Below are 26,849 nucleotides of genomic sequence, written 5' to 3'. Positions count from 1 at the left end.
TTTTTTAAAGGCGGTACCAATTTTCAGTTCCAGAGAGCTAAGAAAAAAAAGCATTTTGTCAAGGACACTCTAAATCGGTGTGAGATCTCATTTATAATAAGGTTTGTGGAATCACACTTTATCAGATATTTTCTCGTAGCAGTATATAGGTAGTTGTCGCTGGCTGTAGAGAGGATGGGGTAAAATTGTGCACAAAAAACACTAACTGTTTGGTTGTGTATATTAAGCCCTTATTGTGTTTTGATTGCTGTATCATGGTAATCTCATGTAAAAAAGAAAAAAAAAGAAAAAGAGGAAAGAAACAAATCCACATGCTTATATGAGAAAACATAGCAGTTGAAGGAGGCAGTGTGTGTATTGATGGGGGAATCTTGCAGTTTGGACAAACTTGAATTCTAAGCACATCGTTTATCGTTGAGACTCCCAAATTTAAATCAAAGTTGACTTTGTGTCCAGTGTGCTTGGAGGTTAGAGGTTATCATCAGTGCAATAGCTCATCACAGCAGTAATGTCATGTGAATTCATACTATCACAAGATCTTAATGTCATTACACCGTATACCTCACAGCGCCACATGCTACTCTGCGGTGCGACTCTGAAAGCCTGGGATGTACAGCAGTACAGTAAGGTGATGTCCGTGTTGGATCGCGTGAGACTTGTTTGTTTACAGTGAAGTACTTTATTTTCAAGTGACCTTGGCCCTGATGGGATTATTGTAAGTGGTTTAAATGTGTACTGTAGTGGGTGGGGTAACATAACCAGTGCAAAGGTAGAGAATATCAAGTCCCTTTGGACATTTTCAAAATCTGAAGAATCAACAGTGTAAAGAAATAACTGCTGTCACACCTGCTTCCTCCTCTCTCCCTCATGCCCGTTTGGTTTTCCAAGTTGCTGTTCACACACATCTGTGTTATCTGCCTGTAGCTAAGATGGTTTTCTTATGGGCACATATAGTTTTTGTCTTCACTACCAGCCAGTGTTATCATGTGCAGGTACAGTTTTTCACTTATTGATTTAACATGTACGACACAGCAAAATCCATGATGACGACAACCCACAAGAAAACGGTTTTACATAGTGAAGGGCCTTGTGAAGCATTATGTAAGCTCCGAGGTTCATCCCTGCAGTGGCGAAATGTAGTTTAGAACAAGTCAGTTGTAATCGCATCATAACCACCAACACATACAACCAGTGAGACGATTTGTGTTCGGGAGCACAGCAGCAGCAGCATGTCGCCATTACTCAATGCTACTAGCGTGTATATCTATCATGCTTTAAAAATCTAACAGTACGAAAACATAACTCATATGAGGTGAATGAAAGGAATGTGCATTAATAAAATAACATAAAATCTAACAAAAATGTGTTGGATTTCATTTTAATGTCTGTCCTCATTTAATAGATTCTGCTTTTTGTCTCATCACCAAAAAAGAAATATATAAAAAAAAAATATTAATCTGAATAAAACCTTTCACAAGAGATTTTCCCCCCCCAATTCAAGCATTTTAATAGACACCCCATTTAACTCCACCAGTGGAAAAAAAAAAGGCACTCACATTTACAGTGTCGAGGCTCAACGTCAGCAATTGTAATCCACACGAGCATTGAGGTTACAGATTGATAGTGTTTATGTGTAAAGCTTTTCATACACCACCACTGCATTACTGTACTGTGTAAACCAGATAGCTAGGAAAACCCCCATTTCAAAAATAAATTAATCATTCATTACTGTTATTTTAACTATCCGTCCATCCATCTTCTTCCACGTATCCAATTCAGGGCTGCTGGAGCTTATGGAGCTTAGGGTTGAGAGGTGGCGATACACTCTGGGCACATCGCCAATCTTTCACAGGGCTTATTTTAATTATGTGTACAATATTTTCTTTAGTACCTCTTTCTTCAGTCAAATTCCAAACTGGCAAATTTTGAGATAAAAACTGTTTTTCTTTAAAGGTTCGGATTCTGTAAACAAAATGGTCTCTTAACTTGAACCAATATTGTGTTCAACTCAGTGAAACAACACATTTTAAACATTCCTGGTAATTCTTAATTGTTATGGAATGAACATGGTGTGTCTTAAATTTGTCATTTGCATACATTTGAGAAATACCATAAAAGGAGGTCTAGTGTGTGTTAATGTGATAACGAAAGTTTTCACAGAACTGCACAAAGTTCAACCTTATTTGCGTCTGGTTATTGATCATCAGCAAGTGAGCACTTCTATAAAAGCAGAGGTTTTGGCAGTTTTCTGGGCTGGAGCATTCTCATGTGTGTTAACAAAATGCCACAATCTTCCAATGAGGGGATGCCCCAGCAAATTCACTCCAAAGTCACACTGTGTAACTCTCAGATCACCTACAAGAACAACAAGCACTATATCTTAGCCTCTATAGGCCTGAATATGTTAAAGTTCATGATAGTAAATTTATAAAAAGTACAACTTGGGTAGAAGGGGTTCCAGGAGAAAGGCTCTTCCTCTAAAAACAAGATGTCAGCACAGTTTAAGTTTGCAGATCTGCATCTGGGCAAACCACAAGACTTCTGGAACGATGTCTTGATGAGAAACAGATCAGACCAAAGTGTAGATATCTGTGTATAATCCACAGCACCACATTTGATGCATTTTGATATGTGTAATACAAAAATCTGCAAGTTTACTGCAACCCCCCCTTGATGAAAGTTTTATGCTGGCTTTTCAAAATGACTGCATGTGCATCATAGCTTGAGAGACAGGAAAATCTGATGCTAAAATTAAAGTTAAGACCAGGAAGTTTAAAGACAACATCATAAAATATTGCCTAACAGAGGAAGCCAGAAATGCATATATATTATCACTAAATTTGTGTCATATATTTCCATAAAAATATTTAAATATGCATTTGAAAATGCACAACTATAAACAGAATACAAATGCAAATATCTTAACCATACACTATATTTCTAGATAAATTTTTAAATACAAAGGCAGATATAAAATCTACTCAGTCGCTATTTTGTTTTCAACAAATGTGCAGTTTTCTAGGTGAAAGGTGAAAGGAGAACAGCACCCAGCATTAACCTTCTTGCATACAGCTGGATACCATCAAATTACAGCAATCTTCCAGTTCTTTATAACTATATTATAACATATTATTACATATTAGGTTGTGTGTGTATAAGTTTAACTCTAGCTAGACATAAAATGGATTTGAAAATAAAACAGATCATGAGTCTTGCCAAAGTTGGTGTCTGACGATTCTTGAACTGCTGTAGATGAAGTAAAAGTAGGATCTGCATAAACTAATGCACAGGAACACAAACTTTATAGATCCATCCAATTAAAAAAATACTATTTTAATTGCATCAGTGCTTCTAGACTAACATCATAAGAAACAAGATGATGTTCTGGAGAGACTCAAATAGGTTATTTTATTTCTACTTTTAATTACTAGTTTTAAATTTTTGCTGACAAAAATGGGGAAAAGAAAAAATCAAATGCAAACTTCAGGGCTTTCATTGTGGTACGTCTCCAGTTTCTCTCTATTTTCACCTGCCTGCCTCTAGTGAGCACTGAAGAAGGACAGTCAAGACAGTGGATAGCTTTCAACTCAAAGGCTGGAGCTCTGGCTCCTAGACGTCCCTCCAGTTTGGTGCTAAACTCCACCTTATTACCAGGGCTCAGATTTAGAAGCACCTGTCTGAACTCATGACTCGCCATTAGGACTATATCTCTGGCTGGGTCCTCTCTCTCTCCACGTTCATCCTGGATCATTCCCACTGTCACTTCAAAGCGGTAGCTGTCGAAACGCTTGACATGGCAGGTATGTTTAGCCAGAGCCTTGAGCTGACACAGTTCTTCCTCATCTTGCGATAGAAGGAGGATTGGCAGTGAAACAGGCCCTGATGCAGAACTGGCTGTCAAATCTGCAGCTGTCAGATTTGCAACTGCGGCATTCTTTGGCTCACATTTGGGATAGGTCTCACCGTACAAGCAGCGCAGCCAATCTCCCACAAACACCGGCAACATGTTGATCACAGACTGTGCCCCATTCTCTGTTTCAGCCACACGGACTTGCTTGAAGCACCCAGTCCAGGTGACTCTGTGTCCATTCAGGTGGCTACAGAAGATTTGTGTCTGGGCTATGCCTTTGGTTTCCCAAGCAGGAGGCCCACAAACCTGGCCATACTGACTCCAAGTAAGGGTGGAGTTGTACACCTTCTCACCTTCTGCATGGTACACATAGACAGAGAAGAATAGAAGGACCATGGAGATGCAGAGTAAAATGAATTTGACTGGACCCCGATGAGTCAGTGAGCGAAAGACATCCAGAATAGACGTGCTGAACCGCGTCCACAGCCGCAAGGTGACAGGGATCGCACATATTACCAGAGTCACAATCATCTTTGTCAGTTCTAGCTCGAGGAACCACTTAAACACTTGGATGAAGAGCATGGTGGCGAGACCAAATGCCAGAACAGGCAAGGCAAACAGGAAGAGAAAGTAAGCCACACAAGTGCGGATTAGACCCACAACAGTGGAATTCTGGAGGAGGACCACTGAGAACTCGCACCACATGAAGCACACAAGATACGGAACCAGGAAGCAGTAAGTTCCCCGGAAACCACGCAACCTCGCCATGCTAAGGAAGGAGAAACAAAAAGGAGGGGGTAAAAAGTTCTGAGATTACTTTAAGTGTCTGAAGAGTAAATCTGTCATTTTAACATAGAATAAAACAACACGGCAGACAGGAGTAAGACCAGTTTGAGAATTTTACTAATATAAGTAATCAATATTTCAGTTTGTCCAAATCTTTCTTACCTGAAGAACAGATAGAACAGGTAAACATAAAGCAAGCAGGGGAGACTGAGCTTCAGCACCACAGACTCCCCCAGTGGCAGAGTGGCGAAGGTGCGTCCCAGTAAATGAAGCGCCGTCATGTTCTGTGGCAAGAACTGCGTCAGGCAACAGAGAGATGATGCCATCTGGATTAAACCAAATGCAAGGACACAACAGAGGTTTTGATTAACTTGGAGAAGGCTGTTTTATTTCACTGTCATAAAAACATTAAGATTATAAATAGGAAAGAGATTTTTGTCGACATTTGTTAAAACCTTGCACAACAGCATTGCATGTTTTCCATTCATAAAACTGAGGTTAAGTACACATAAAAACCCTTTAACCCATTCTATGGTTTAGTTTATATCCGTAGTTCTGGTTCTTTTAGTTGTTTTTCTGTTTTGTGTAATACTTGTAGTTTCTGGCCTTAGTTTTGCCATCTAGTCTTCAGGTTCTGTTTCCATGCCTCTCCTATGTTCCACAGACTGTTTTATCAGACTTGTCTTCATGTTTGTTTTACTCTTATCTCCGTGTTTAGTATTTCTTTTCTGTCTCCTCAGTCAGTTTTGTTCCCATGTCTGTTTCTCCCCTGGTCCCAGTGTCAAACACTTGTTTCTTAGTCTTTGTCTGTGTGGTTATTGTACTTCCTGTTTTATTTTGACAGTCTCTCGTAGTGTGTACAGTTTGTTAAGTTTTGCTTCTCTTGTCCTGTTTGTCTGTATTAGTTCTCATTGTGTCCCATCCTCTCGTTATCATGTGTGTATTTAAGTCCTCTCTCTTCCACTGCACATTGTCGTGTTGTCCCTGTTTGCCATGTGTGCCATGTTTTACTTGTTAATTCCTAGTTTTAATCTCCTAGTTGTTTGTTACCAGTTTATAGTTCCTAGTTGCTAATTTCTGAGTTTTTGGTTGTTAGTACCCTTGTGGTTAAATAGTCTCAGCTGCGTCTTTCAGTTGATCCCTTTGTGTCTGAGTCCTGCTTTTGGGTCCTACCTCTGCCTGCCACACAGCGTACACAACAATGAGTGAATGAAAGCATGTGGTCACTATCAGGCTAATTATGCAACTTATGCCTAAAAAAGGCATTACTAGAAAATTATGTCAAACTCTGGTTTTACAAGGCAAAATAAAACTTCAACTCCCAAATCTGAGATTTCCCAGTATTTACAAAAATATTTTTTCTCTGTTATCAATGTCATGTTGCTGCTACACGTTTTTATGACAGAAGGCAAACAAGTGGTTTCCTAGAAATTCCAAATCATTTCATTAAGAATGAAATGATTAATTAAGCAGCAATATTATTAGTGTAAATTATACTTAGCAACAGGCAAGACAGTAATTCTGATCATTCAATCACTCAGTCAATTGACCTCTATAACCATTGCCCGGCGTGCATATGCTGTGGCATTTGGGCTGAGGCTGTGGTAGCTGACAGCAGTAAAGAAGATGGCCACAGTCGAGAGCTCAGAGCAGGGGATCCAATTCTTGTCTGCTACAGGGAAGGAGAAAATTACAAAGAAGACGGAGAAGATAAAATAGAGGTACGGTTCAAGGTTGTTCCAGCCAAAGTTTGTCTCTGCTTGCTCCACATCAAGGCCAGGTTCAAACCGTGTCAGCAGAGATGTCAGGGCACTAAAGTTCTCCCAGGTCTAGAAAAAGGGGGAAAGTTTACAAGTGAAAGGAAGCAAAGCACTCCAAAGAAATTTAAATGCAGGGTATTTAGACTGAAATTCAATATCAAACAAATTAAAGAAAAAAAAAAAAAAACAACAACAGAAAACATATTCTCACCTATCCCATTTAGCATTAGCTGACTTTTTTGTACAAAAATGTCGTCCGCAAAGTTTACATTCATGCTATAAATATTTTCTGATTTATAGGCATTCAAAGTGGATTGAGGTTGGTTGAATTTTTTTAATGTGCTGCAAATTTTAAATCTGAGATTGTGTCCCTTTTTTGTATCTTTGGGGTCAGAAATACTAAGTTTGCAGAATAAAAAGCATTTAGCATAAAAAGCAACTTTTAGCAACACAGTAAATTTGAAACAATAATTATATTTTTGCATTAAAAATACTGATTGTGGTATTTTTTTTTACTGGTAATTTGATAATTACCAGTACTGTTAATGTAGGGCAGATTTAGCATAAACCTTACATTGGTTGTGGTGTAATAAATTGGTTGAGCACTACATAATTTCATTGATTAAGGAGAAATGCAAAAATAAATGCACATTTACAGTAGAAATTACTTTGTTTCATAAACTTTCATGTAAACTTTCAGGGTTCTGACAGTCCTACTAACTGTGTGAAAATTACTAAATGAAACTGAAAGGAAATGCTCACCTTTGTCCTCTGGAAAATACGCAGCGTGCAAATGATCATGGCGATGAAGGAGAGGTAGAAGACAAGCAGAGGGATAACAAAAGCAAACAGATCCACCGTCAAGTTGCTGATGATGAAGAAGAAAATGAGAGCATTGACGTGTTGCGTTGGAATGATTGTGCTCAGCCACTGGACACCGGCCCGTGATGCCCAATCAACAAGATGCTCCTTTATCTCAACAACTGCATGCAGTGGGTACTGCAGCATCTGAGGAGAAGAGAGACGGATATGAAGATGAACAGAGAATATCAACACATTTAAAAGACTATTAAAATGTGAAATAATAATGAGGTAACAGGTACTATTAATTGTGACTTCATGTCCATGGCCCTTCTAAAGGCTCCGGTCTCACTAGTGTGCAGCATCATCCCACTTCGGCCAAAACTCCAGGCACTCTTGTTTGACTTCTTGCATCCTGATGAGACTGACTCAGCCTTGTGCTTTAAAAACACAGTTGCAAACACAAACACATTCACAGCCATGCTGTATCAAATAAACTATGTTCAAGTAACAGTTTTTTTCTGCTTATGTAAAGTGTAAACCTTTTTTTTCTTTTCTTTTCTTTTCTTTTCTTTTTTTTTTTTTTACCCCTGTACGACTGTCATGAAGTGCAGGGCTTTCAGTTGTGGCTGAGACTTGGCTGCCATTCTTGGGAGTAGCCGGGGCAATACCCTGTGCATAGTTCTTAGTCATCTCAACAAACTCATCCAGGTCCACCATCTGACTGGCTAAGAGATAAAGAGAGATATAATTACAGGTGGAGATGCAATATAGTTTCTGGTCCGCTCCTCCACCCTCTCTGGATACCTACATTCTTTGCTGACCATGCTCCCCAACACTTTCTGGGCTTGATTCGAAGTTGGGACAGGAACCTTGCTGCTTGCAGTGCCACCTGTTGGTGAGAAATGACCACACCACCATTGAGCTGGATGAAAGCTGGTAACATGAAACTATTCATTGTAACAGCTGCAAATATTAAAATCACACAGGGGCATCTCATATTTCCAGCAGTAGTGACAGCTATTGCATAACAGCATACTAAATCCTTCTAGGTATAGCCACTAGTACATCATGCAGCATTATTTTCACCATTCAAAAATAGTTAATACTTTTTAATGATGAATTTATCAAAATATCTGTGGCTGAGTTTGTCTCTCCTACCTGGAACTGCATTCACCTGGTTGACATTTTCCAGCATCTCAGATACAGTCACCTTCTTCTTCCTGTCTGGGTTTAGCTTCCAGTACATCAGCATGGCTGCTTTGCGTACTGCCAGCTCAAACTTACTCTCTGTCGACAACCTGCGGACATCAGCCTCATTCTCTGGAGTGATTCCTAGTGGAAGTGAGCTTAAGTTATAGAACAGAAACATAAAGACTTTAACACATGTGATACTTGTGTTAAATGAACCTTTTTTCTGGATCCAGCAGCGCTGCAGGGCTTTTGCTGCACCCCTTCTTCCCTGTTTCGCTGCTTTAACAAGCCAGTTAACAGCCAGCAGATTATTTGTTTCACTATCCTTCTCTTTAGCAAGACCCAAGTAGTGCTGACCAAGCTGAAAGACAGAGGAGAGGTAAAAGGGCCAGATTATTTCAGCTTACTTAATGTACTGCATGCATGGATATGTATTTAAGCAAGCTTGTTATACTGTGGTGTTAAAGGCAAAACTACAAAAAATCGTGTATGTCCAAAACTGTATGTCTACTACAATCTTTTTCCTAGCTCCCAAGATACAGCAGTGAACAATGCCCCAAAAAGTGTTATCATAAAACATTATGCCATAGTGAAATCATAGCTGAGCTTCTTTTGTATTTTGGACAGAAACAGAATCGCATATTAATTTTATCCCATTAAAAATGTATGTGAAGTGTTTTGGTCATAATTGGTGTATGCATGTTATGGCCAAAAATGTGTTACGTGAGGTCACACTGACCTCTGAATTTTAGTAACCAAATAATAATAATTTCATTTTTGAGATCAAGTGAACGTTTGTGCTAAAGCTTAAGAACTTCCCTGAGGGTATTCCTAAAATATTAATATTATGAAAAAAATGGGAGAGACAGATGAAAAAAAAGCAACACCTCCAGCTACGACATTCACTGTCATCAAAATTAATCTGCAGTGGCACAAAAATGTAATTAAACAGGAACTTGTATTTCCAGTAGCTCTCTTGTTATTTTGAACAATCCTCAAGGATTATTGGATTTACACTTGTTTGTGAGCTCCATTCAAAACAGTTCATAGTAAAGTTCATATAATGCACCAAGAACACATGACTTCAGAATGTATTATTTTCTGTTTCTGTAGCCGTCGGGGCATTCGTCATGTCTAACTAACAGGGGCAGCAGTGGCCCCTGTGGCATATCAAGTGACTGCTTTCTAATATTAACTGTCATTTCATAAACTTCCCTCTCACTCAGTTATTATTAAATGTCCCTATTTGTGTGGAATCAGATGTGTCTTCGTTTTTAATGGTTCTGCAGTTGTGTATTCCTGTGTCTATCAGACAAACAAAGAAAATACCATCATAAAACTTATTTTAATTGCTAGAGTGACAAAATGTTTTTAAAATAAAATAAAGCTTTGAATTGGAGTATTGGACAGTACTGTAAATATTATAATGTGTATCTTGCCTATTGGGATACCATAATGCACAAATGGAAAGCCTACCAATGCTTCTCAGCATCCAGCTGCTGTACTGATATGGTCTCAGGTTTGCATGTGTTCTCTTAGATATGCACACCCTCTCCTTATTTAGACAGTGGGTATGTGCAAATACATGACATCTGGCAAGAGAATGTTGAACCAAATGTTGACAAGACACTTGGGAATGTCACTTCTACCACCCTTGAATTTGTTTGCGCTGGCAGACAACATGGAGTAAACAGAGTGTGAATTTTGCATTGTTATTTATACAGCAGCAGTACATGCTACAGTATGCTTTAACTTTTACACTTCTTAATGATTTGTAAGTATGACAGTATATTAGTGTGTCACACTGAAATTGTGGGATCATCTTCCAAGTGGCCCAAAATAGGCACATGCTGAAAACCAGACTGAGTCAGCTTGCAGGACTGAAAACAATGCCAAGAGCCTGTCTGTGCATGTCTGTGCATGTGCTTTCACTTACACGGGCCTGAGCTCTGGCATCACCGCCTATGGCCTTCTCCTCAAGCTGCTCCACAGACACGTCTTCCTCTGGTTCTTCATCTGCAGAAGAGGACACAATATGTCTTAATAAAAAAAAAAATCATGTATATCAATTTTAATTAACTGCCAATAACTTTTTGACAAAACCTCAAAGCTTCCAGCAACACCGTGCCCAGTTTTTACCTCACAGCACTTGTCAGCTGTAAAAGTTTCATAACTGTCCCCCCGCTGTCCATTAAGAAAAGGGCTTGACACTCTTCAACTTTAGCCCTTACTGCATTTCAAATGTCACAGCTTATCACGCATAGCAGATCTCCAACTGGTGAAGCCAGGATCTTGTTTTCAATTCCAACAGCTATGGAATATATTGAAATACCACAAAATGTCAATGAGACAAGAGTGTCGGTTTTCTAAAGTACTTAAGGAAAATGTACATTATGAACAGTTTTATTATTATACATAAAAATCTGATTATACAGTCTGATCTACTGGGACTTTCCCACACAGTCATCTCTAGGGTTTCCTATGAATGGTCTGAAAAAGAGTAAATATCCAGTGAGCAGCAGTTCTTTTGGCAAAAATGCCTTGTTGTTACCAGAGGTCTGAGAAAGATGGCCATACTGCTTTAAGCTGACAGTTAGGAGACAGGAGACAGTTAGGAGACTCAATATTTACTTTCACAAACAAGGTATGCAAGGGAGAGTATCTCTGAGAACACATTAAACCCCGAAGCAGATGGATTACCACAGCAGAAGACCACAATAGGTGCCACTTCTGTCAGCTAAGAACAGGAAACTGAGGCTATAATTCCCACATACTTACCAAAACCAGACAACACAAAAATTGGAAAAACATTGCCTGGTCTGAGGAGTCTTGACTTCTGCTATGACATTTGGATAGTGGGGTCAGATTTTGATATATGCAACATGAAAGTACAATGCATTTTTTATTGTACCAAGGTTTAGGGAGGATATTTTCTTGACACACTGTAGACTCCTTAGTATCAACTGAGCATAGTTTAAACACCACAGGCTACCTGAGTGTTGTTGCTAACAATGTTAGCCATCTTCTTGTAGGGTTAAAAAAAAAAAAATGCTGCTTCCAGCAGGATAAAACACCATGTCAGGAAACTCAAACGGGTGGTGTCTTGAACATGACAATAAGTTCAGTGTATCCAAATGGGCCCCACAGTCACCAGGTCTACATCCAGCAGAGCAGTTATGGGATGTGATGGGGCAGGAAATTCACTTTATTGTTATGCTGCCAACAAATCCGCATCACCTTCATGATGCTGTCATTTTAAAATGGACCAAAATTTTTGTAGAATGTTTCCAGCACCTTGTTGAATCTGTGCCAGAGAGAATTAATGAACGCGAGTGTTAATTTTTGAGTGTACAATGACACAATCAAATTCTTTTTGTGCTTTGTTTTTTTATAGAATAAACTTTAAATAGTAATACTTTTTTGCATATTTAAACTTTCAGAGAGTGCTGAACCCTTCCTATTGTTACTCTTGGCAGACATTTTTAAACCAGTGATGCTGCTAACCAACCAAATTTAGGCTGTAAAATTGACTTATTAAACAATGAGCAACTTCTGTTTAACTTTTCTGTTGCAAAATTCATATTTTTTCAATGACAATACAATTTCTTCAGTTTCAGCATTTTACAGATTGCCTTTGTATATTTTTCCACGAAATATGGAGTTTATGTGATTTGGAAATCATTGCATTCTTCTTAAAACTGCATTTACACCTTCCCAACTTTTGGAAGTGAGGTTATAAAATTAGTGCACTTGACAGATAAAATATTTATTGTGATACATGAAACATATCATGATGTACAATGAAAAAGGTGTATTATTTCTATCAATGAGGGGACATGACTTTGTGCACAAAATTCCACGGCAACGCAACTAATATTGTTTCATAGATTTGAACCTCATATTGGAGTTTTAGACTACCAAAGTCATAATGTCCCTGTGTAATGCCCTACAGATTTAAATGCAAGCCATAACAAGTTGCTGAGATATTTAAGTAAAAGCCTTTTGCATTATTTCGATTATTGTGTTTAATTCACTGGGAAAAAAAGCATCCCAAAATGTTTTACAGCACGGTATTCAAATGAGTAAACAAAGGAAGCCAAAGTGGATCTGCATTCTGGATTCTTGACAAGAGTTGTGTTTTCCTCGGGACAGGGTTACATGAAAAGACATTCCAAAGCATGCAGAAGGCTTATCACCTTAACACAGCAACTGGTCTATGACATCCTCTCAGCAGCACTGAACCTTCAAAATCTGTCATTTAATCCCTCAATTTGAATGAAACTATTCTTACCATCCTCTTCATCAAAGGCATCCTCTTCCTCAGCTTTTCTAAGTCTTTCCTGTATGATTACCCGTTTGGCCATGGAAGCAAAAGTGCGTTTTGCGGAGGCCATGGATGAAGATGTGGAAGCCGTGGTGGAAGTAGCTGTTGAGGAGGCAGATGTGAGGTCGGAAGTGAGTGAAATTGTGGAAGTTTGAGGGTCAGCAAGGGTGAGAGAAGCTGGTAGGGGTGTTCTGATCGGAGCACTAAGGGAGGGATTAGTAGAAACGGTTTTACATGTAGAGCTAGGAGACACAGCAGGAGATAAGGGCTTTGACTTGTCTAAGGAAAGGGGGGGATCCATCTGTTTAGCGGTAGTATGTGTAGATGGTGGCGAAGAACTGGGTAATTTTCTGGGTTCCAGAGAGGTTGGTGATTTTTCATGCTGAGTGGGAGAAGCAGAGAGGTTACTGGAGATGGGTGTAAGAGGAATTTGCATGGGGGATGGACAAGAGGGCATATCCAGGACAGGGCTCGACCCCTGGACGTTGACACTAGTTGGTGTTGATGACAAATCCTTCTCCATCTCTCCTAAAATAAAAACAGGGTGAGAGAAAATGTATATTTTAGCTGGGTAGTGAACTTTCTGAACTCCCTTTTACAGAATTTGATGGATTCACCTACAGACATTTTACGTCCATAACAACAGATCTTCTCATTGAAGTTTTGAACTTAACAAATTCTTACATAAAGCAGGCTAAAAGTGCAAAGCAAGAAAAAGGCTAATTAAAAAAATATACAACAGCATAACAATTTGAGAAAACGCAAGGTAAATGAGAGGTGCTTTGGGAAAGTACTGTAATTACTCCGCATTAAAGCATCAGAGCAGCAAGCAGGGACTGACATGAAGTAATAGGCAACAGGAGAACTCGGAACGTCAGTAACTAGAGCAAATCTTCAACATTAAAACTGCGCTATGATGACATACAGTAAAGCAATAATCATTACCTGTTTACTAAATGAGCAGATTTCTTTAGGATTCAAGACAATCACCCTCCTGGATTTGAATGTTGAGTGTGTATTCCATGTTCCAGATTAATCCTCACCAAACAGCCCCGAGTAACCAGAGACGCACACTTGCTTGCTGCCGTCAAACTCTGGGCTATAAACGACGCCACAACTTTGTGGCCCGCCCTCTTAAAACAGGCTCTCGCACTGCAAGGACTGCAAATGTCCGTCAAAGGAACAGCTTACCTGATTGGTTTTTAGCTTTTTAAACCTGTGACAGATGCTTTGCGGATGTTTTATGGCGATTCTTTAAACATTTCCCCAATGCACTTCCAATTTTAAAAAGAAAAAACAAACAAACTTGAGGTCTTGCTTTAAAGTTCAAGCCTGGACGTGCAGTTATTTTAGCTATAGCTAGAGCAGTAGACACATGTAAGTAGATTACGGGGTCCCAGATCAAACGCTACGGGCCTACACTTAATCGATTGTGTCTTTTCCATATGGCAGAGGACAGCGATCCTGCACCCTGAGATGCTGTGAAAGTAAAATAGAAATCATTAAAATGACTAATAAATAAAACCAAGATAATTATATAAGTCACAATTGCTGTAATCATCAGATACAAACACAATCGCATATGAATTAAAATAGGAGATTCTTATGTATACCTGTTTACCATCTCTCGGTTACTTCAAAAGTAAATGTCGTATTGTTATTAATACCCGATGTTCTATTAGACAAGGATTTATGATCCTTTCATTATTTCATTAAGGAGAGACAGGATTTTACATCAGTGTAGTTGATCATTATGAGGCATGTAGTAGAGAAACACTTGTATCAGTATACTAAAGAGGACAAATACATAATAATAATAATAATAATAATAATAATAATAATAATAATAATAATAATAATAATAATAATAATAATAATAATAATAATGCGTGTGCACGTATTATTGCTGTGTTAATGTTTGTAGCGGTCCACCTGTCCAAGTGCTGAGGGACAGCCGCCGCCCACCCTCATCCCGTTTCCGAGAGTATATGGAGCGCCCTGGGAAGGGCAGGCCTCCATAATTGAAGATGAAGGAACTAGAAAGGCTAGCTCTCGTTTAGCTCGCATGGTCTTTGATGTAAAGCAGGTCTTTGTGTGACAACCGCAGTTAAGCCCCTAAGGCACATGGACTTTGTGGATGATCCCCCCCAGATGTGGATGGAAAGATGATGCTGATTTAATCCGATGATAATGATGTGTCTTGCTCAGACACAACCCCCCACATTAAAACACGAGAAAGGGGCACACTGGAGAGAGACAAAGAGGTCCTCCACAAAGAGGCCAAAACACCGAATCTAAATTTATCGGGGTAAGTTGTAGATGTGCTTACTTATTCTTTCAGCACGAATGCTTCACTTTAAAACTAGTTCACACTGACACGCCACCAGTCCTGTCAAAACGGGAGCACTGCACCATGTGTGTATGAAGAGGAAGGATTCTAGGTTGCCCGAAGAGAGCTGCTTTTCCAGTTCACATCATCGAATGAGTGCGCTTGCCTGGAGAGGCGGGACTGTGACCCGGTTAGACGTAAAATAAGCAAAGCCGTCTCCATCCTTTCAGACTTGGGGGGGAAGTGTGCGTCTCCCACTGTAGCCAATATGTCTGACTGCAGAAGACAGTGGAACCGGGAGGATGAGCTACCTGTCTACCTAGCAGGGCCGATCACCACCGGGCCGAACCAGCGGAAGACCTATGGTATGTTCAGCTCCGTCGAGGGGGCGTTTGAGAGCAAGACCATAGACTTCGAAAACTACGCGGTGGGGAGAAAAGGTAGCCGCACCCCGAGAAGCGGGAGCCGGGAACGACTCTTAGACACCGGTGACCCCATTAGCAAGACGCCCAGCGAGGCCCGGGAGTCGTCGCTGAACGGCTCGCCCGGAGAGAGAAACGAAGCACGCAGTGGTGCTGAGGTCAGATTTTCATCGGGGACGGAAAGTCCTAATGGCAAGGTAGGACTGACAGCTTCAATCTGTGGCTTTTTGTTGACATATGTTGATAGTGCAATGGCTCCGTCGTTCCCTAACTATAATTTATTAATGAAGTGCACCAGTAAGTGCCACTAGACTTTAACCTTTGGTTAAACCTTTGGCCTACGCAGAGGATAAAATTAATTTTTACTCATAAACCACCAAAAAAAGCTATGCTGGTTTCGTTTTGGGACACCAGGAACCAGGAGTTATTTTCCTGACAAAGGCGTCAGTTTGCATAAATTATGAACTTTTTATGGTGCATTGCAGTTTGGCTATTATGGATTGCGTTAAGCTTAAATTCTCAATAAAAGGCGCAAAACGCGCGCAACAAAGCAACACATATTTTTTGCTTGCCGTGGTGCTGAATCGGACAGCGACAGACAACATGCACCCCCACCCAACCTCCACGCTGCATTGTTTATGCTTTGAAGTAAGATGTGTGTGTGTGTGTAGTGGGTGTGAGGGTGCTCGTGTCTTCACATACGGCCTATAGCTGTCTTTTCCCCCCCGTGTCGTGAACGTCGTCAGGCAATACGGTGGCTGTGAGTTTTTCCTCACGCGCGCGCCCACAGGAACGTCAGCTTTCTTCCACTGTGCGCGCGCCACGCAGCCTGACGCAGCCGTACGGCGGCGGATTCATCGCTCGCTTTCTGTCACACACGGAAACAAAACCCACATCACATCAGTGGAGACAAAGGGGAGCAGGAAGCCGCGCAGGGGCGCCGGAGTCGGTATAATTCGCTTCTGAGTTAACTGCCAGGGGGCAGAGCGACGGAAAGAGCATGTCTGGGTCCAAGAACAGCATCCCCCATCTGACGGTAAGCGAGCCGGCCTGCTCAGCAGCGACCAGCAGTCATGTATGCATGAATACGGATTAAATTCCTACTGAAAGTTACCTCACTTAAGGCTTTCTCATGCTGCCCCTACGAGAAACTGCACGCCAAAGAAAGGTGACAGTGCGTTGTGTTTGAGCGCGTTTTCTCGCTCCTGGTTGGATAATGTTATATAATCTCGCTGCCTGTCAGAGAGATTAACTCGGTTGACGTGTGCGATCGAAACTGGAGTCGAGCAAGTGACAATTGCTTGCTTAAAAGCAACGAAATGTGAAGCTAGATTTTAACAAACGACGTGCATCCTTTTCAGTCTGTGTTCAAGCGTGGATTTTACACATTTGGCACGTCTGTTATTTGAGAATTATCCAGTGTCTAATGGATCTTAAGCCTAGAGTTACACATTGAATTTGAAGGTTAAGACACAAATAATGTCTGCATATTCTTCCCCCCTTTTGCCTTCTCATTGGTCAAAGACGTTGATTTTTCGGCAAGCCGTCAGCTGTCGTCATGCCAAACTCTGCTTGATCACTGGTTACCATGGAGACGTAACATCTTCCTAATGCTGTTGCCAGGCACCATCCGTAGTAGTAGAAGGTGTGGACACGTGGTGGTCTCACAAAAAACGTGCTGGTTTCAACACCCTGTTTGTGAATGTTCAGTATTTGATTGCATAATTGAAATAACAGAAAGACACTTTTTTTTGGCGCCCCATTCAGGTACAGCTCTTGTGTGGCCATGCATTTCTGTCCACACTACACCACATCATGTTATATTGCTATAAAGCCATGGATTACATAACTGATTGTGCAATATATCAAAATGTCAGGACTAAGTTCAACCTCTCCCTCCCTGATCTCCCTTTCTGTGCTTTTCCCCTGCAGAGTGAAAGGCTGCTGATCAAAGGAGGGCGAGTTGTTAATGATGACCAGTCTTTCTATGCAGATGTCTACATTGAAGACGGGCTCATCAAGTGCGTATTTGGGGACATTGTATGAGCGTGTTGTTTTAAGCACTGCACAGGCTGTTTTCTACATTTCTTTGCTCTTCCTTTCTTTTTGTGTTCTTTTCCATCTTCTCAACCCTTTTGCATTCCCATGTGTATTTTGCCATGACAAATCTTTTCCATAATCTTCACACCTCCATAATTTGGCTTCCTTTTCCCTTTCATCAATTCATCTGTTTTTGCACATCTTATCCTGGGTAGGCAGGTGGGGGAGAACCTGGTTGTCCCTGAGGGAGTCAAGGTGATCGAGGCCAATGGCCGCATGGTGATACCAGGTGGAATAGATGTTAACACCTGCCTGATGAAGTCCTATCTGGGCACACAGCCTGTTGATGACTTCTTTCAGGGCACCAAGGCTGCACTTGCTGGGGGCACCACTATGATCAGTGAGTGTGAATGCTTAGACTTAGTCAGCAAGTGTCAGCTACAGTATAGCACATACCATATCTACATTTGTCTTTAAGTGTTTCAAAATACTGATTACGCTCTTTCTTTTTTCTATGCCTTGTGCCCTTCCTAATTTTCAGTTGACCATGTAGCCCCTCAGCCTGGTGACAGTTTGCTGGAGGCGTTTGAGCGCTGGCAGGAGGCCGCAGACAAGAAAGCCTGCTGTGATTACTCTCTGCACGTAGACATCCCCCAGTGGAATGAAAATGTTAAAGATGAGTTGGAGCTTCTGGTGCAGGACAAAGGTACGTCCATTTTTAATTATTTTATGATATTTTAGAGATGTGGCCTTTCTTGCAGTTCTTGTTTCAATCCCTAGTTTGGGCACATTTCACAAGAACAATAGGGACAGATTTAGAAACAATTTGGCTAAAGTGCTGAATCCTCTTAGAGTCAAGACACTATAGAGAGCCATTGTTCTCACTGCTGTCATTGTGGCCATGTGCAAATTTCACTTGTAATCTGTTTGAGTAGAAAAATTAGCATTTTCTTCTGGGGCAGCTTTAAAAGTCACCATACGAGATAAACCAGCTGCTTGTGTGTCCAGCTTCCTTCTAGGAGTTGTATTATTTGGCTAGACACAAACACGCACTGCTTCCCATTCCTACTCACTCACAGTTTGTCTTTATTATCCACGCTCCTGAGTATTTACTTTCTCATTATGAAGCCGTTCATTGTTTCTTCTGTTGCCAGGTATCAACTCCTTTCAAGTATACATGGCTTATAAGGATGTGTACCAGATGACCGATTCAGAGGTATGTTTTATACTCATAAATTCCACGAATCTGTACTGTACGAATCTTCTGGCTTCTGTTTTTAACAGTAGAAATCTGAAAATTGGTGTTCTTGTCTTTTAGCTGTATGAGGCATTCTCATTTCTGAAGCAGCTGGGTGCTGTGGTGTTAGTTCACGCTGAAAATGGTGATCTTATTGCTCAGGTAAGTGCTACTGCCTGCTGAAAAAGGATATCTTATTATGTAGGTAAGTGCTGCTGCCTTTTTTTTTGCTCTCTCCAGCATGCACCACAGCTTAGAGATATTCTTGTTACATAATGCTGCATCTCTCAGAAAGAGAAAGCAAGGATTAATACGCCTGCAACTGCAGCTGCAGTTGAGAATGACATGTTTATCTTAGGCCACCATTAAAGTTGACCATTATTATTCTAATGAGGATGATGATTATGTAATGGTGATTAAGTTGGTGAGGGTGAAGGTGCTGATATAGCTAGCAGAAGTGATGGCAAGTATTAGTTGTGGTCATGGAAATGATGGCCCAGATTAATGAGACAATTATGGCAAAAACTTTGATGTATGTGAAGATGAATCAGGGTAATGGAAGATAATTGCAGTGCTGATGAATGATCATGACACGCTTGTTAAACTAACTGTAAGAGAAATAGGGAGATAGGTGATGAAAATTCATATCAACCCCATAGAGAACAAACAAACACTAAAAAGGGAGCAGGGTGGGGATCTGGTTGTCATCCAGGTTTTCAGAGAAACTGAAATGTGCTTAATCTTCCAGCTGTGCGCTGGCTTTCGAAGATTACACTGCATATTTATTTTAGCTTGACAGGCCAAAAGATTTGTTATTTCTAATTCCTGAAATCTCATCAGAGGCATTCAAACATGGCTGTACAGTTACTGTATGTACAGCTGTCAGTGATTGCATTGCATGTGAAGATAATTCTGACATTCTTTTGTTATTCTTATAAATTTTTTTTTTTTGCAGGAACAGCAAAAAATACTTGGAATGGGAATTACTGGCCCAGAAGGCCATCCTCTTAGTCGTCCCGAAGAGGTGATTTTTTTTCCTCCATAGCTTCACTGTTAATCAATTCACCTGCCACTGTATAGGTTCTTGGCTCTAGTTTATTCCCTTCCTGTGCAGTTGGAGGCTGAGGCGGTGTTCCGTGCCATCACTCTTGGCAATCGTGTGAACTGTCCTGTTTACATCACAAAGGTGATGAGCAAGAGTGCAGCTGACACTATCACCCAGGCCCGGAGGAAAGGTAGTTCTTAATCATATAATGTCCTTTTCTGTCTTTATTAAGGATGAAATTAACCATTCTACTATTCTTCTCAGGTTCGGTGGTTTTCGGAGAGCCAATTACAGCTAGCCTGGCCACTGATGGTTCGCACTACTGGAGCAAAAACTGGGCCAAGGCTGCTGCCTACGTGACCTCTCCACCTTTAAGTCCTGACCAGACAACCCCGGACCATCTTCACACCCTGCTGGCCTGGTACGTCTCACTTTTTCTTTTTAAACAGTGAATGGATATTGCTAAAAACTGTAGTAATTTAATTTATAGAAGACTCCAGAGTTTTACAACAAGTAGTTTGTATGAAGTCTGAGAAAATGTGCAGTGTCAAGAGTGTTTCATAAACCCTAAAACAGGCAAAAACTTTTAGTATTTATGTAAAGGCAGACAAAAGCTTAATTTAGCTACAATATGACCTCTGCTCAATGTGAAATGCAAATAGGATCGAAGACACAAAAGGAGACTCTTATGTTTTACCCCTACACACTCTTTGGTATTCATGCCACAAACAGCTGCTAGTGTTATGCAGAATTTTAGATCAAACTTCAGTGAAACAGAAGAACAGATGGAGAGAAGGTGAAGGTGTGAGGAGAGGCAGAAGAGAAGAGAGACTTAATTACAGACTAAGGACTACATAATCATTTGGAAGCCACTTTACTGTATATTCAGTCAAGCACACGATAATGGTTGGTTAACTTGTACCTATGCATAAGTGCAAGTCAAGGCCAAACTCACCTCAGGTATTACCTCAGACACAGTACTCGCACCCGTCACACATATCACACACACACAATGCGGAGAACTTCCAGCTGCACATTTTAAAATGCCCCCGATTCCACAAATAGCACTGAAACCTCTATTATCTGTTGCCTTGGCTACCGAGTGCCTCCCTCCTCCTTCTCCTCCTCCTCTATCTTCCTCTGTTTCTCCACCCTTCGTCTGAAGCTCCTACTTCTCAAGGCGGGTCCATGCTGTCAAGCCGGTGGTGTGATACTGCTGTTTTCTTTGAGCCACTCCTGAAACAACGGGGTGTATCCTTAGGTTCTTTTCGGAGACATGAACACAAGAACAGCTTTTTTTCCTCCTCAGATTTCAGTGAAGCCCATTATTTACATAATAAGCACTTTCTTGGCATTAAGGTGATGATCCCACAGCTCACTAACACGGAGTAATCACTGTAATTAACAAATAAATTAAAGGTCTTATAACTGAACCGTGACAATCACAATTCTTTATCAGCCGGATTCAGCCTTATTTATTCAGAGCTAAAGCGAGCATAAGTCTTGTTGGCTTTCTTTAATGATGCAGACCAGACTGAGCATTAATCTAGTTAATGTTTAAAGGACTGATACTGCAGCTGTGTTGCACCATTCTCTGTAGTTCAGTTGGCTGTTTTTCTGCAATAGGCCACTGCATGACTTGACATACTTTACCTTACATGCTCAGTGAGGACACCTGGTGGCTAGTGGTTAAAAAATAACTTCTCTGTATGTGTCTTCTTCATTCTGTCTTTTTTTTTTAACGTAAACATTTTTATTTTATTGATTTGTTGCTATTTCTACAGACTGAGCTCTCTGAGGGGTTTAAAACTTTTAGCAATTTGTCAGGGAACCTTTTAACATTAGACAAGTCAATGACTGCATCCTTAAGTGTTTGCTGATGATTTCACTTCATTTTGTTGCCTTGATACAGTGGGGACCTCCAGGTGGTGGGCAGTTCTCACTGCGCTTACAGCACCTCCCAGAAAGCTATTGGTAAAGATGACTTCACCTTGATCCCCGAAGGAATCAACGGCGTTGAGGAGAGAATGGGCTTTGTCTGGGAAAAGGCAGTGGTGAGCAATGAGGGCATGTTTTCGTTGTTTCTTTTGTGTAGGTGTGAGGTTTTTGTGTAGCACTCTAAACATCCACTTCTTTTCCCCTTAGGCCATGGGGAAGATGGATGAAAACCAGTTTGTGGCAGTCACATCCACCAACGCTGCTAAAATCTTCAATCTGTACCCACGTAAGGGTCGGATAGCTGCGGGCTCTGATGCAGACATTGTCATCTGGGACCCTGACAGCGTCAAAACCATCACTGCCAAACTCCAGCAGTCGGTGAGGACAAAAAGAAAAGAAAGATGATGAGGGAAAAGAGAGGGTGGGTAAATCGGAGAGAGGGAGAAGAACTAATAAAATAAGGGGGGAGGTCTAGACAGAGGCTGCACAACAGAAGGTTTCATGGGAGACTGCAGAGTGTAAAATAGGATAAGAACCATGTGGAAGATCACAGGAGGGGAACAGAAACCTGAATAATAATATGCAGTCAAGTCTAGCTTTATTTTACTCAGTATATATCATATATGTGTGCTAGAACCAAAATAGTAAGCCTCAATGTTTTAAAAGTTTTTTCCTAAATTAATTAAAATAATATTTCGTAAAGGCAGATGAGACAGAGTTTACACATGAATAGCTGTTCATTCTTATTGTGTTCGGGTCTGAGCAAATGTGCGGTCAAATGTGCATTTTGTACATTTCTCTCTCAAAATCAGAGATGGCAAGTGAAATTTCGTATTGTGAAACCGACACCGAGTCTACTGAAAATGACACGGAACAATAACCATGCTCCCGAGTTCACACTGTGGACCGTGGATTATCAGGACATTGTTGTTTTAATCCTTTAAGCATCACAGATGAAGCCTTTTCACCTTTTTCAACAGCAGCAGCTATCACACAGACAGCTGTGTCTGTGTGAAGGATAAGACAAAATCTATCTGCAAAACAAAATGAGCTATAGGCAAATGGTAAAACAAAATTGCTTTCAAAAATGTAACTCAATACACCGTAGTTCATTTATTGGTCTGTTCTGCCACTCCCAAAGACCCTAATCCAGACTGAAGCCAGATTTAAATTATAATCTCCCTTCACCCCTCACCCATTTTGTTATATCTCCGCCCATTCCCCTGAATTTATACAGTCACCCCCCGTATCCCCTTGCCCCCCACTTATTTATCCCCCATCTTCTCATATGCTGCATTTTGCTGCATCTATTAAACCCTATGATAAAAAACAAGCTTGCCCTGACTGCATAGAGAGGCTAAACACTGTACAGTATTTGGAAAAATCAAATAATCCTCTGTTTTCTGTACTTCTTTGTCTCATATTTTCTCTCTGCACAGGCTGCAGAATACAACATCTTCGAGGGTCTGGAATGTCGCGGAGGTCCAGTGCTGGTGCTGATTCAAGGCCAGGTGGTGTATGAAGAAGGAAAGCTGCATGCTCAGCAGGGCACCGGTCGATTTATTCCACGCAAACCCTTCCCAGATTATGCTTACCAGCGTGTAAAGTTCAGGAATGAGGTAGAGTATTTAGAAGATTTTAAAAATACTTAAAAAACAGTGTTATAAATGTCACATTGAAAAATTTCATTGAAAGATTAATTGGATAGTAGATGTTTGAGGATTTCTTTTCCTTATCTTGCTGCAAGTCCTCATAAAAGGTAAAAATTTAAATATGCCCCCAAAATGAGGCAAATAAAGATTTGAAGAAGACTCTGTAAATTAAATAATTGTACAACCTAACCTTGGTTGGAGGAATTTGGGATGTTTATTTTTACCTTTTGTACAGATTATTATGTTATGATAATGAAAAAGAAAAAAAACAAAACAAAACAGGAGCTGAATTGATTAGAAACATGATCATTATTCTCTCTTTTTTCACCAGTAGGTGATTCAGGCAAAATACAAATGAGCCAATTAGTCCCGCATTATGGAGACTAATGTGCTGCAGGCCATTCGCTTCTAAAGAATGAATAATAGGTTGGCTTGTTTGTGTCTCTGTCTGTTTTCTGCCCAGGTAAAGCGTAAGCAGGGTGTAACTCGGGGGATATATGATGGCCCTGTATATGATGTTGCTCCGACTCCCAAATACATTACTCCTTCACCGTCAGCCAAAACCTCTCCCACCTCTCACCAGCCACCACCAATACGTAATCTTCACCAGTCCAACTTCAGCCTTTCAGGTAAGAAAAGTAATATATTTTCAAACAGAATGTACTCTAAATACACAGTTATGCAAAATTGATTTCTTTTGCAATTAGAGCCATCTAATATATAAATTTTGTCCTCATTTTAGGTGCACAGATTGATGACAATATCCCACGTCGCTCTGGCCACCGCATTGTAGCACCCCCGGGTGGTCGCTCCAACATCACCAGCCTTGGCTGAATACTTGAATACATATGAAGCACGGCTGGTGCGACGCTTCACCTACTGAGTGTGTGCGAGTGTATGTGTACGACTGAATGAATACCTTTGCATTTTTTTGGCATAACGTGACCGTTTCTGTTATATCGGTTTGTCATGGTCACTCAGAACAAAAAAAGCACATTTCTACTTCTAATCCAAAAAAGGTGTGTGAGTTACAATCAGCTAAATAATTCAAATCAATAAAAAGTCACGTTCCAGGCACACACACACACACAAACACACACACACACACACACACAGATTCAGTGTTGGACCCCCTCCAACCAACCCGTCGCCCAAGTGTTATGTCATAAACTTATTTCCTGTGAGCATGACTTCCTTCTTATTCTTCCTCACCTCCCACATCTTACCGTGTGGGTCTGACATGGTGCTCCTTTCCACCCACATGGTGGACAGCTCAAGAATTGTCAGATTTTTTTCTGCATCTGGTTCTAATATCTTGGCAATATTTGTTTCATTGTGGCTCAAGCGGATCAGTTACACTGCATGGACGCGTCTTTAGATGTTACACTACTTGTGGTTTATTGTTGCAATGGAGGAACACTTTAAAATGAACTCAAAGCACATTTGTATTCAACAGCACAAGCATATTCTTATATTGGTATATGTATGGTTTGAAAACCCTAACGACATCCACTGTGGGCAGAGGCAGTTGTTACCTAGTTAAAAACATATTCATGCAATTTAAATTACTGTAAATTTTGAAAGGAATGCATTTTTTTCTCCACCACCAGATACTATATGCAAATGTGTCAGTACTCTCTTACACTCTGTGTGAAAGTAGATAAGCAGTCAAAGTGAAAACAGAAACAAGTGAACTAAATTAAGTTCTAGATTGATGTACCTACATAATGTAGACTTCTCAGTGTGCGTGCTTAGTTTGCTGCCAATCACTCCCACCAGAATAAGAACTTTGTTGTAATGACATGCTAAACTCACTGCAGAAAAAGAACTTCTGAACAGGTTTTTTTATTTTTATTTTTTAAATCTTTTATTGTTTCAGTTATTTATTTCTGGGCATTTTCCTCATTATAGTACATTTAGTGTTTCTCTGTTTTGTTTACTCTTGTCTGTTGTCACCAATAAAACCACTTAATAAAGACTGGACTGTTGTCAAAAATGATGGTAAGACAAACACACTGTGAGTTATTAGTAATATCATTTGTTATTCTGATCGTAATCAAAATTCAGATGATTGAATATAATTTTTCACGATCTGTCTCTGTCTTTTCTAAATTTAGAATTACTGAATGCATTTTCTCAGGTTAAATCAAAGGCCTTATTTATTGTAATACACCTTGAAAGGAAACTTTAGAACAGCCAGTTTTGATAGGTTGTAATGGTTACAAACTAAAGCACAATTATAATTCTTTCACTTTATTGTATTTTGTTTAAGATTGGAGATAAATTTCCTTTTATAGAGGCTCAGTTAAATACTGTGTGTTATGCATATAAAAATAATCTAATAATCTTCAGAGTCACTGTTATACAGGAAAGTCGCTGCCAACATAAACTGCATGTAGTTAATCAGAAAGATTTAGGTAACGTTGCTGTTAAAAGCATTAGATACAATCCCCCCCAAAAAGGTTTACACATGCAAAAGGTTGAAAAACTGATTTATAAATATAATTATATAATTTATTATTACAATTTATAAATCACAGTAGAAAAAGTTGCTAAACTGAAAAGAAATGAGTACAGAAATGAGAACACTACATTTTTTATAGATCAAGACTGAATGAAAACCAATCTGATGCAGGACTAACATGGAGAGACAAACAACCATTTACATTCACATGGAAATTTAGATCCACCGATTAACCCAACCCCACTAACTGCATGTGTTTGGATTGTGCAAAGAAGTACCTGGAGAGAACCCACGCAGACACGGGGAGAACATGCAAACTCCACACAGAAAGACCCCGGCCAGTTGGCAGAGTCGAACTCAGGGCCCTCTTGCTGTGAACCAACAGTGCTAACCTTTTTAGCATATTGTGAAATTTGGCACATTACAAAAACGTTTGGTATAACAGGATGTAGTAGAAAGAATCTAAAAAAGTCTGATTTAGGTTTCTTTTTTCAAAATTTAGAGAAGCTGTATTTTAACATTGGATTTCTTCTGTATCTGTGTGCAATATGGAAAAGGTCAGCAGAGGGCGTTCTGGATGTTTTTTTGTCAGTACACATGGCTCTTGCTGCTTTACAGCCTATCCAGCTTACAGTCAATAGTGACAGCAGGCACACAGTGGGGTTCCATGTCTGACGAAAAAGCCTTTCATGTCTATGATGGCAGAATGTTGGGTTGTGCTGGAAAGCTGTGCTACTTCAGAGTAGTCTGAGTAAAAGTGTATTTCTAAAAGATGTCCTTTCACTTTATGATGGAGTAGATCAGTACCAATGAGGTTTTTTTAGCAGTATTTTTATGCACATCTGAGGCATCATTTCCCAGAGTTAATTTAAGTGTATCCTTAACTGTCATCCCACTAACTGGGCTCTATGAAGCCCCAGGAGTTATATTTTTGTTATATCTCTTTTTTCAATCTTTCAGGTATTTTATGATTTTGTCAGTTAATGTGTTTCTAATGATGCCACATC

The 26,849-nt window shown here is 40.2% G+C and overlaps 2 protein-coding genes across 4 annotated transcripts; one reads left to right on the top strand and one right to left on the bottom strand.

Moving 5' to 3' along the window:
* Positions 1-978: 978 nt before the first annotated feature.
* On the bottom strand, positions 979-13,797 carry wfs1a (Wolfram syndrome 1a (wolframin)). Of its 2 annotated transcripts, XM_080880926.1 has the most exons (12): positions 13,661-13,797; positions 12,683-13,243; positions 10,328-10,407; positions 8,608-8,752; positions 8,359-8,532; positions 8,009-8,089; positions 7,786-7,925; positions 7,500-7,637; positions 7,159-7,404; positions 6,187-6,465; positions 4,799-4,962; positions 979-4,619 (listed from the first exon to the last, which is right to left on the bottom strand). In XM_080880926.1, the coding sequence occupies exons 2-12, from the start codon at positions 13,236-13,238 to the stop codon at positions 3,434-3,436; spliced, it is 3,189 nt and encodes a 1,062-aa protein (XP_080737052.1). In that variant the 5' UTR covers positions 13,239-13,243; positions 13,661-13,797; the 3' UTR covers positions 979-3,433. The 2 variants fall into 2 exon arrangements, with proteins under 2 accessions (XP_080737052.1, XP_080737053.1); XM_080880927.1 differs by lacking the exon at positions 13,661-13,797 and having other exon boundaries at positions 8,359-8,534; positions 8,609-8,752; positions 12,683-12,822.
* A 1,093-nt stretch (positions 13,798-14,890) lies between these two features.
* Positions 14,891-25,356, top strand: crmp1 (collapsin response mediator protein 1). 2 transcript variants are annotated; one of them, XM_080881369.1, is made up of 14 exons: positions 14,891-15,663; positions 17,399-17,487; positions 17,722-17,906; positions 18,048-18,212; positions 18,661-18,722; positions 18,825-18,905; positions 19,699-19,767; positions 19,858-19,978; positions 20,053-20,209; positions 21,701-21,842; positions 21,934-22,104; positions 23,166-23,345; positions 23,842-24,007; positions 24,121-25,356. In XM_080881369.1, the coding sequence occupies exons 1-14, from the start codon at positions 15,313-15,315 to the stop codon at positions 24,210-24,212; spliced, it is 2,031 nt and encodes a 676-aa protein (XP_080737495.1). In that variant the 5' UTR covers positions 14,891-15,312; the 3' UTR covers positions 24,213-25,356. The 2 variants fall into 2 exon arrangements, with proteins under 2 accessions (XP_080737495.1, XP_080737496.1); XM_080881370.1 differs by lacking the exon at positions 14,891-15,663 and adding an exon at positions 16,222-16,502.
* The last annotated feature ends 1,493 nt before the right edge of the window (positions 25,357-26,849 follow it).

The sequence above is a fragment of the Rhamphochromis sp. 'chilingali' genome, assembly GCF_963969265.1.
Source record: "Rhamphochromis sp. 'chilingali' genome assembly, chromosome: 4".
Lineage (NCBI taxonomy): Eukaryota > Metazoa > Chordata > Actinopteri > Cichliformes > Cichlidae > Rhamphochromis > Rhamphochromis sp. 'chilingali'.
Note: the sequence above shows the minus strand (reverse complement) of the source record. Positions and strands in the feature narration are given on the sequence as shown.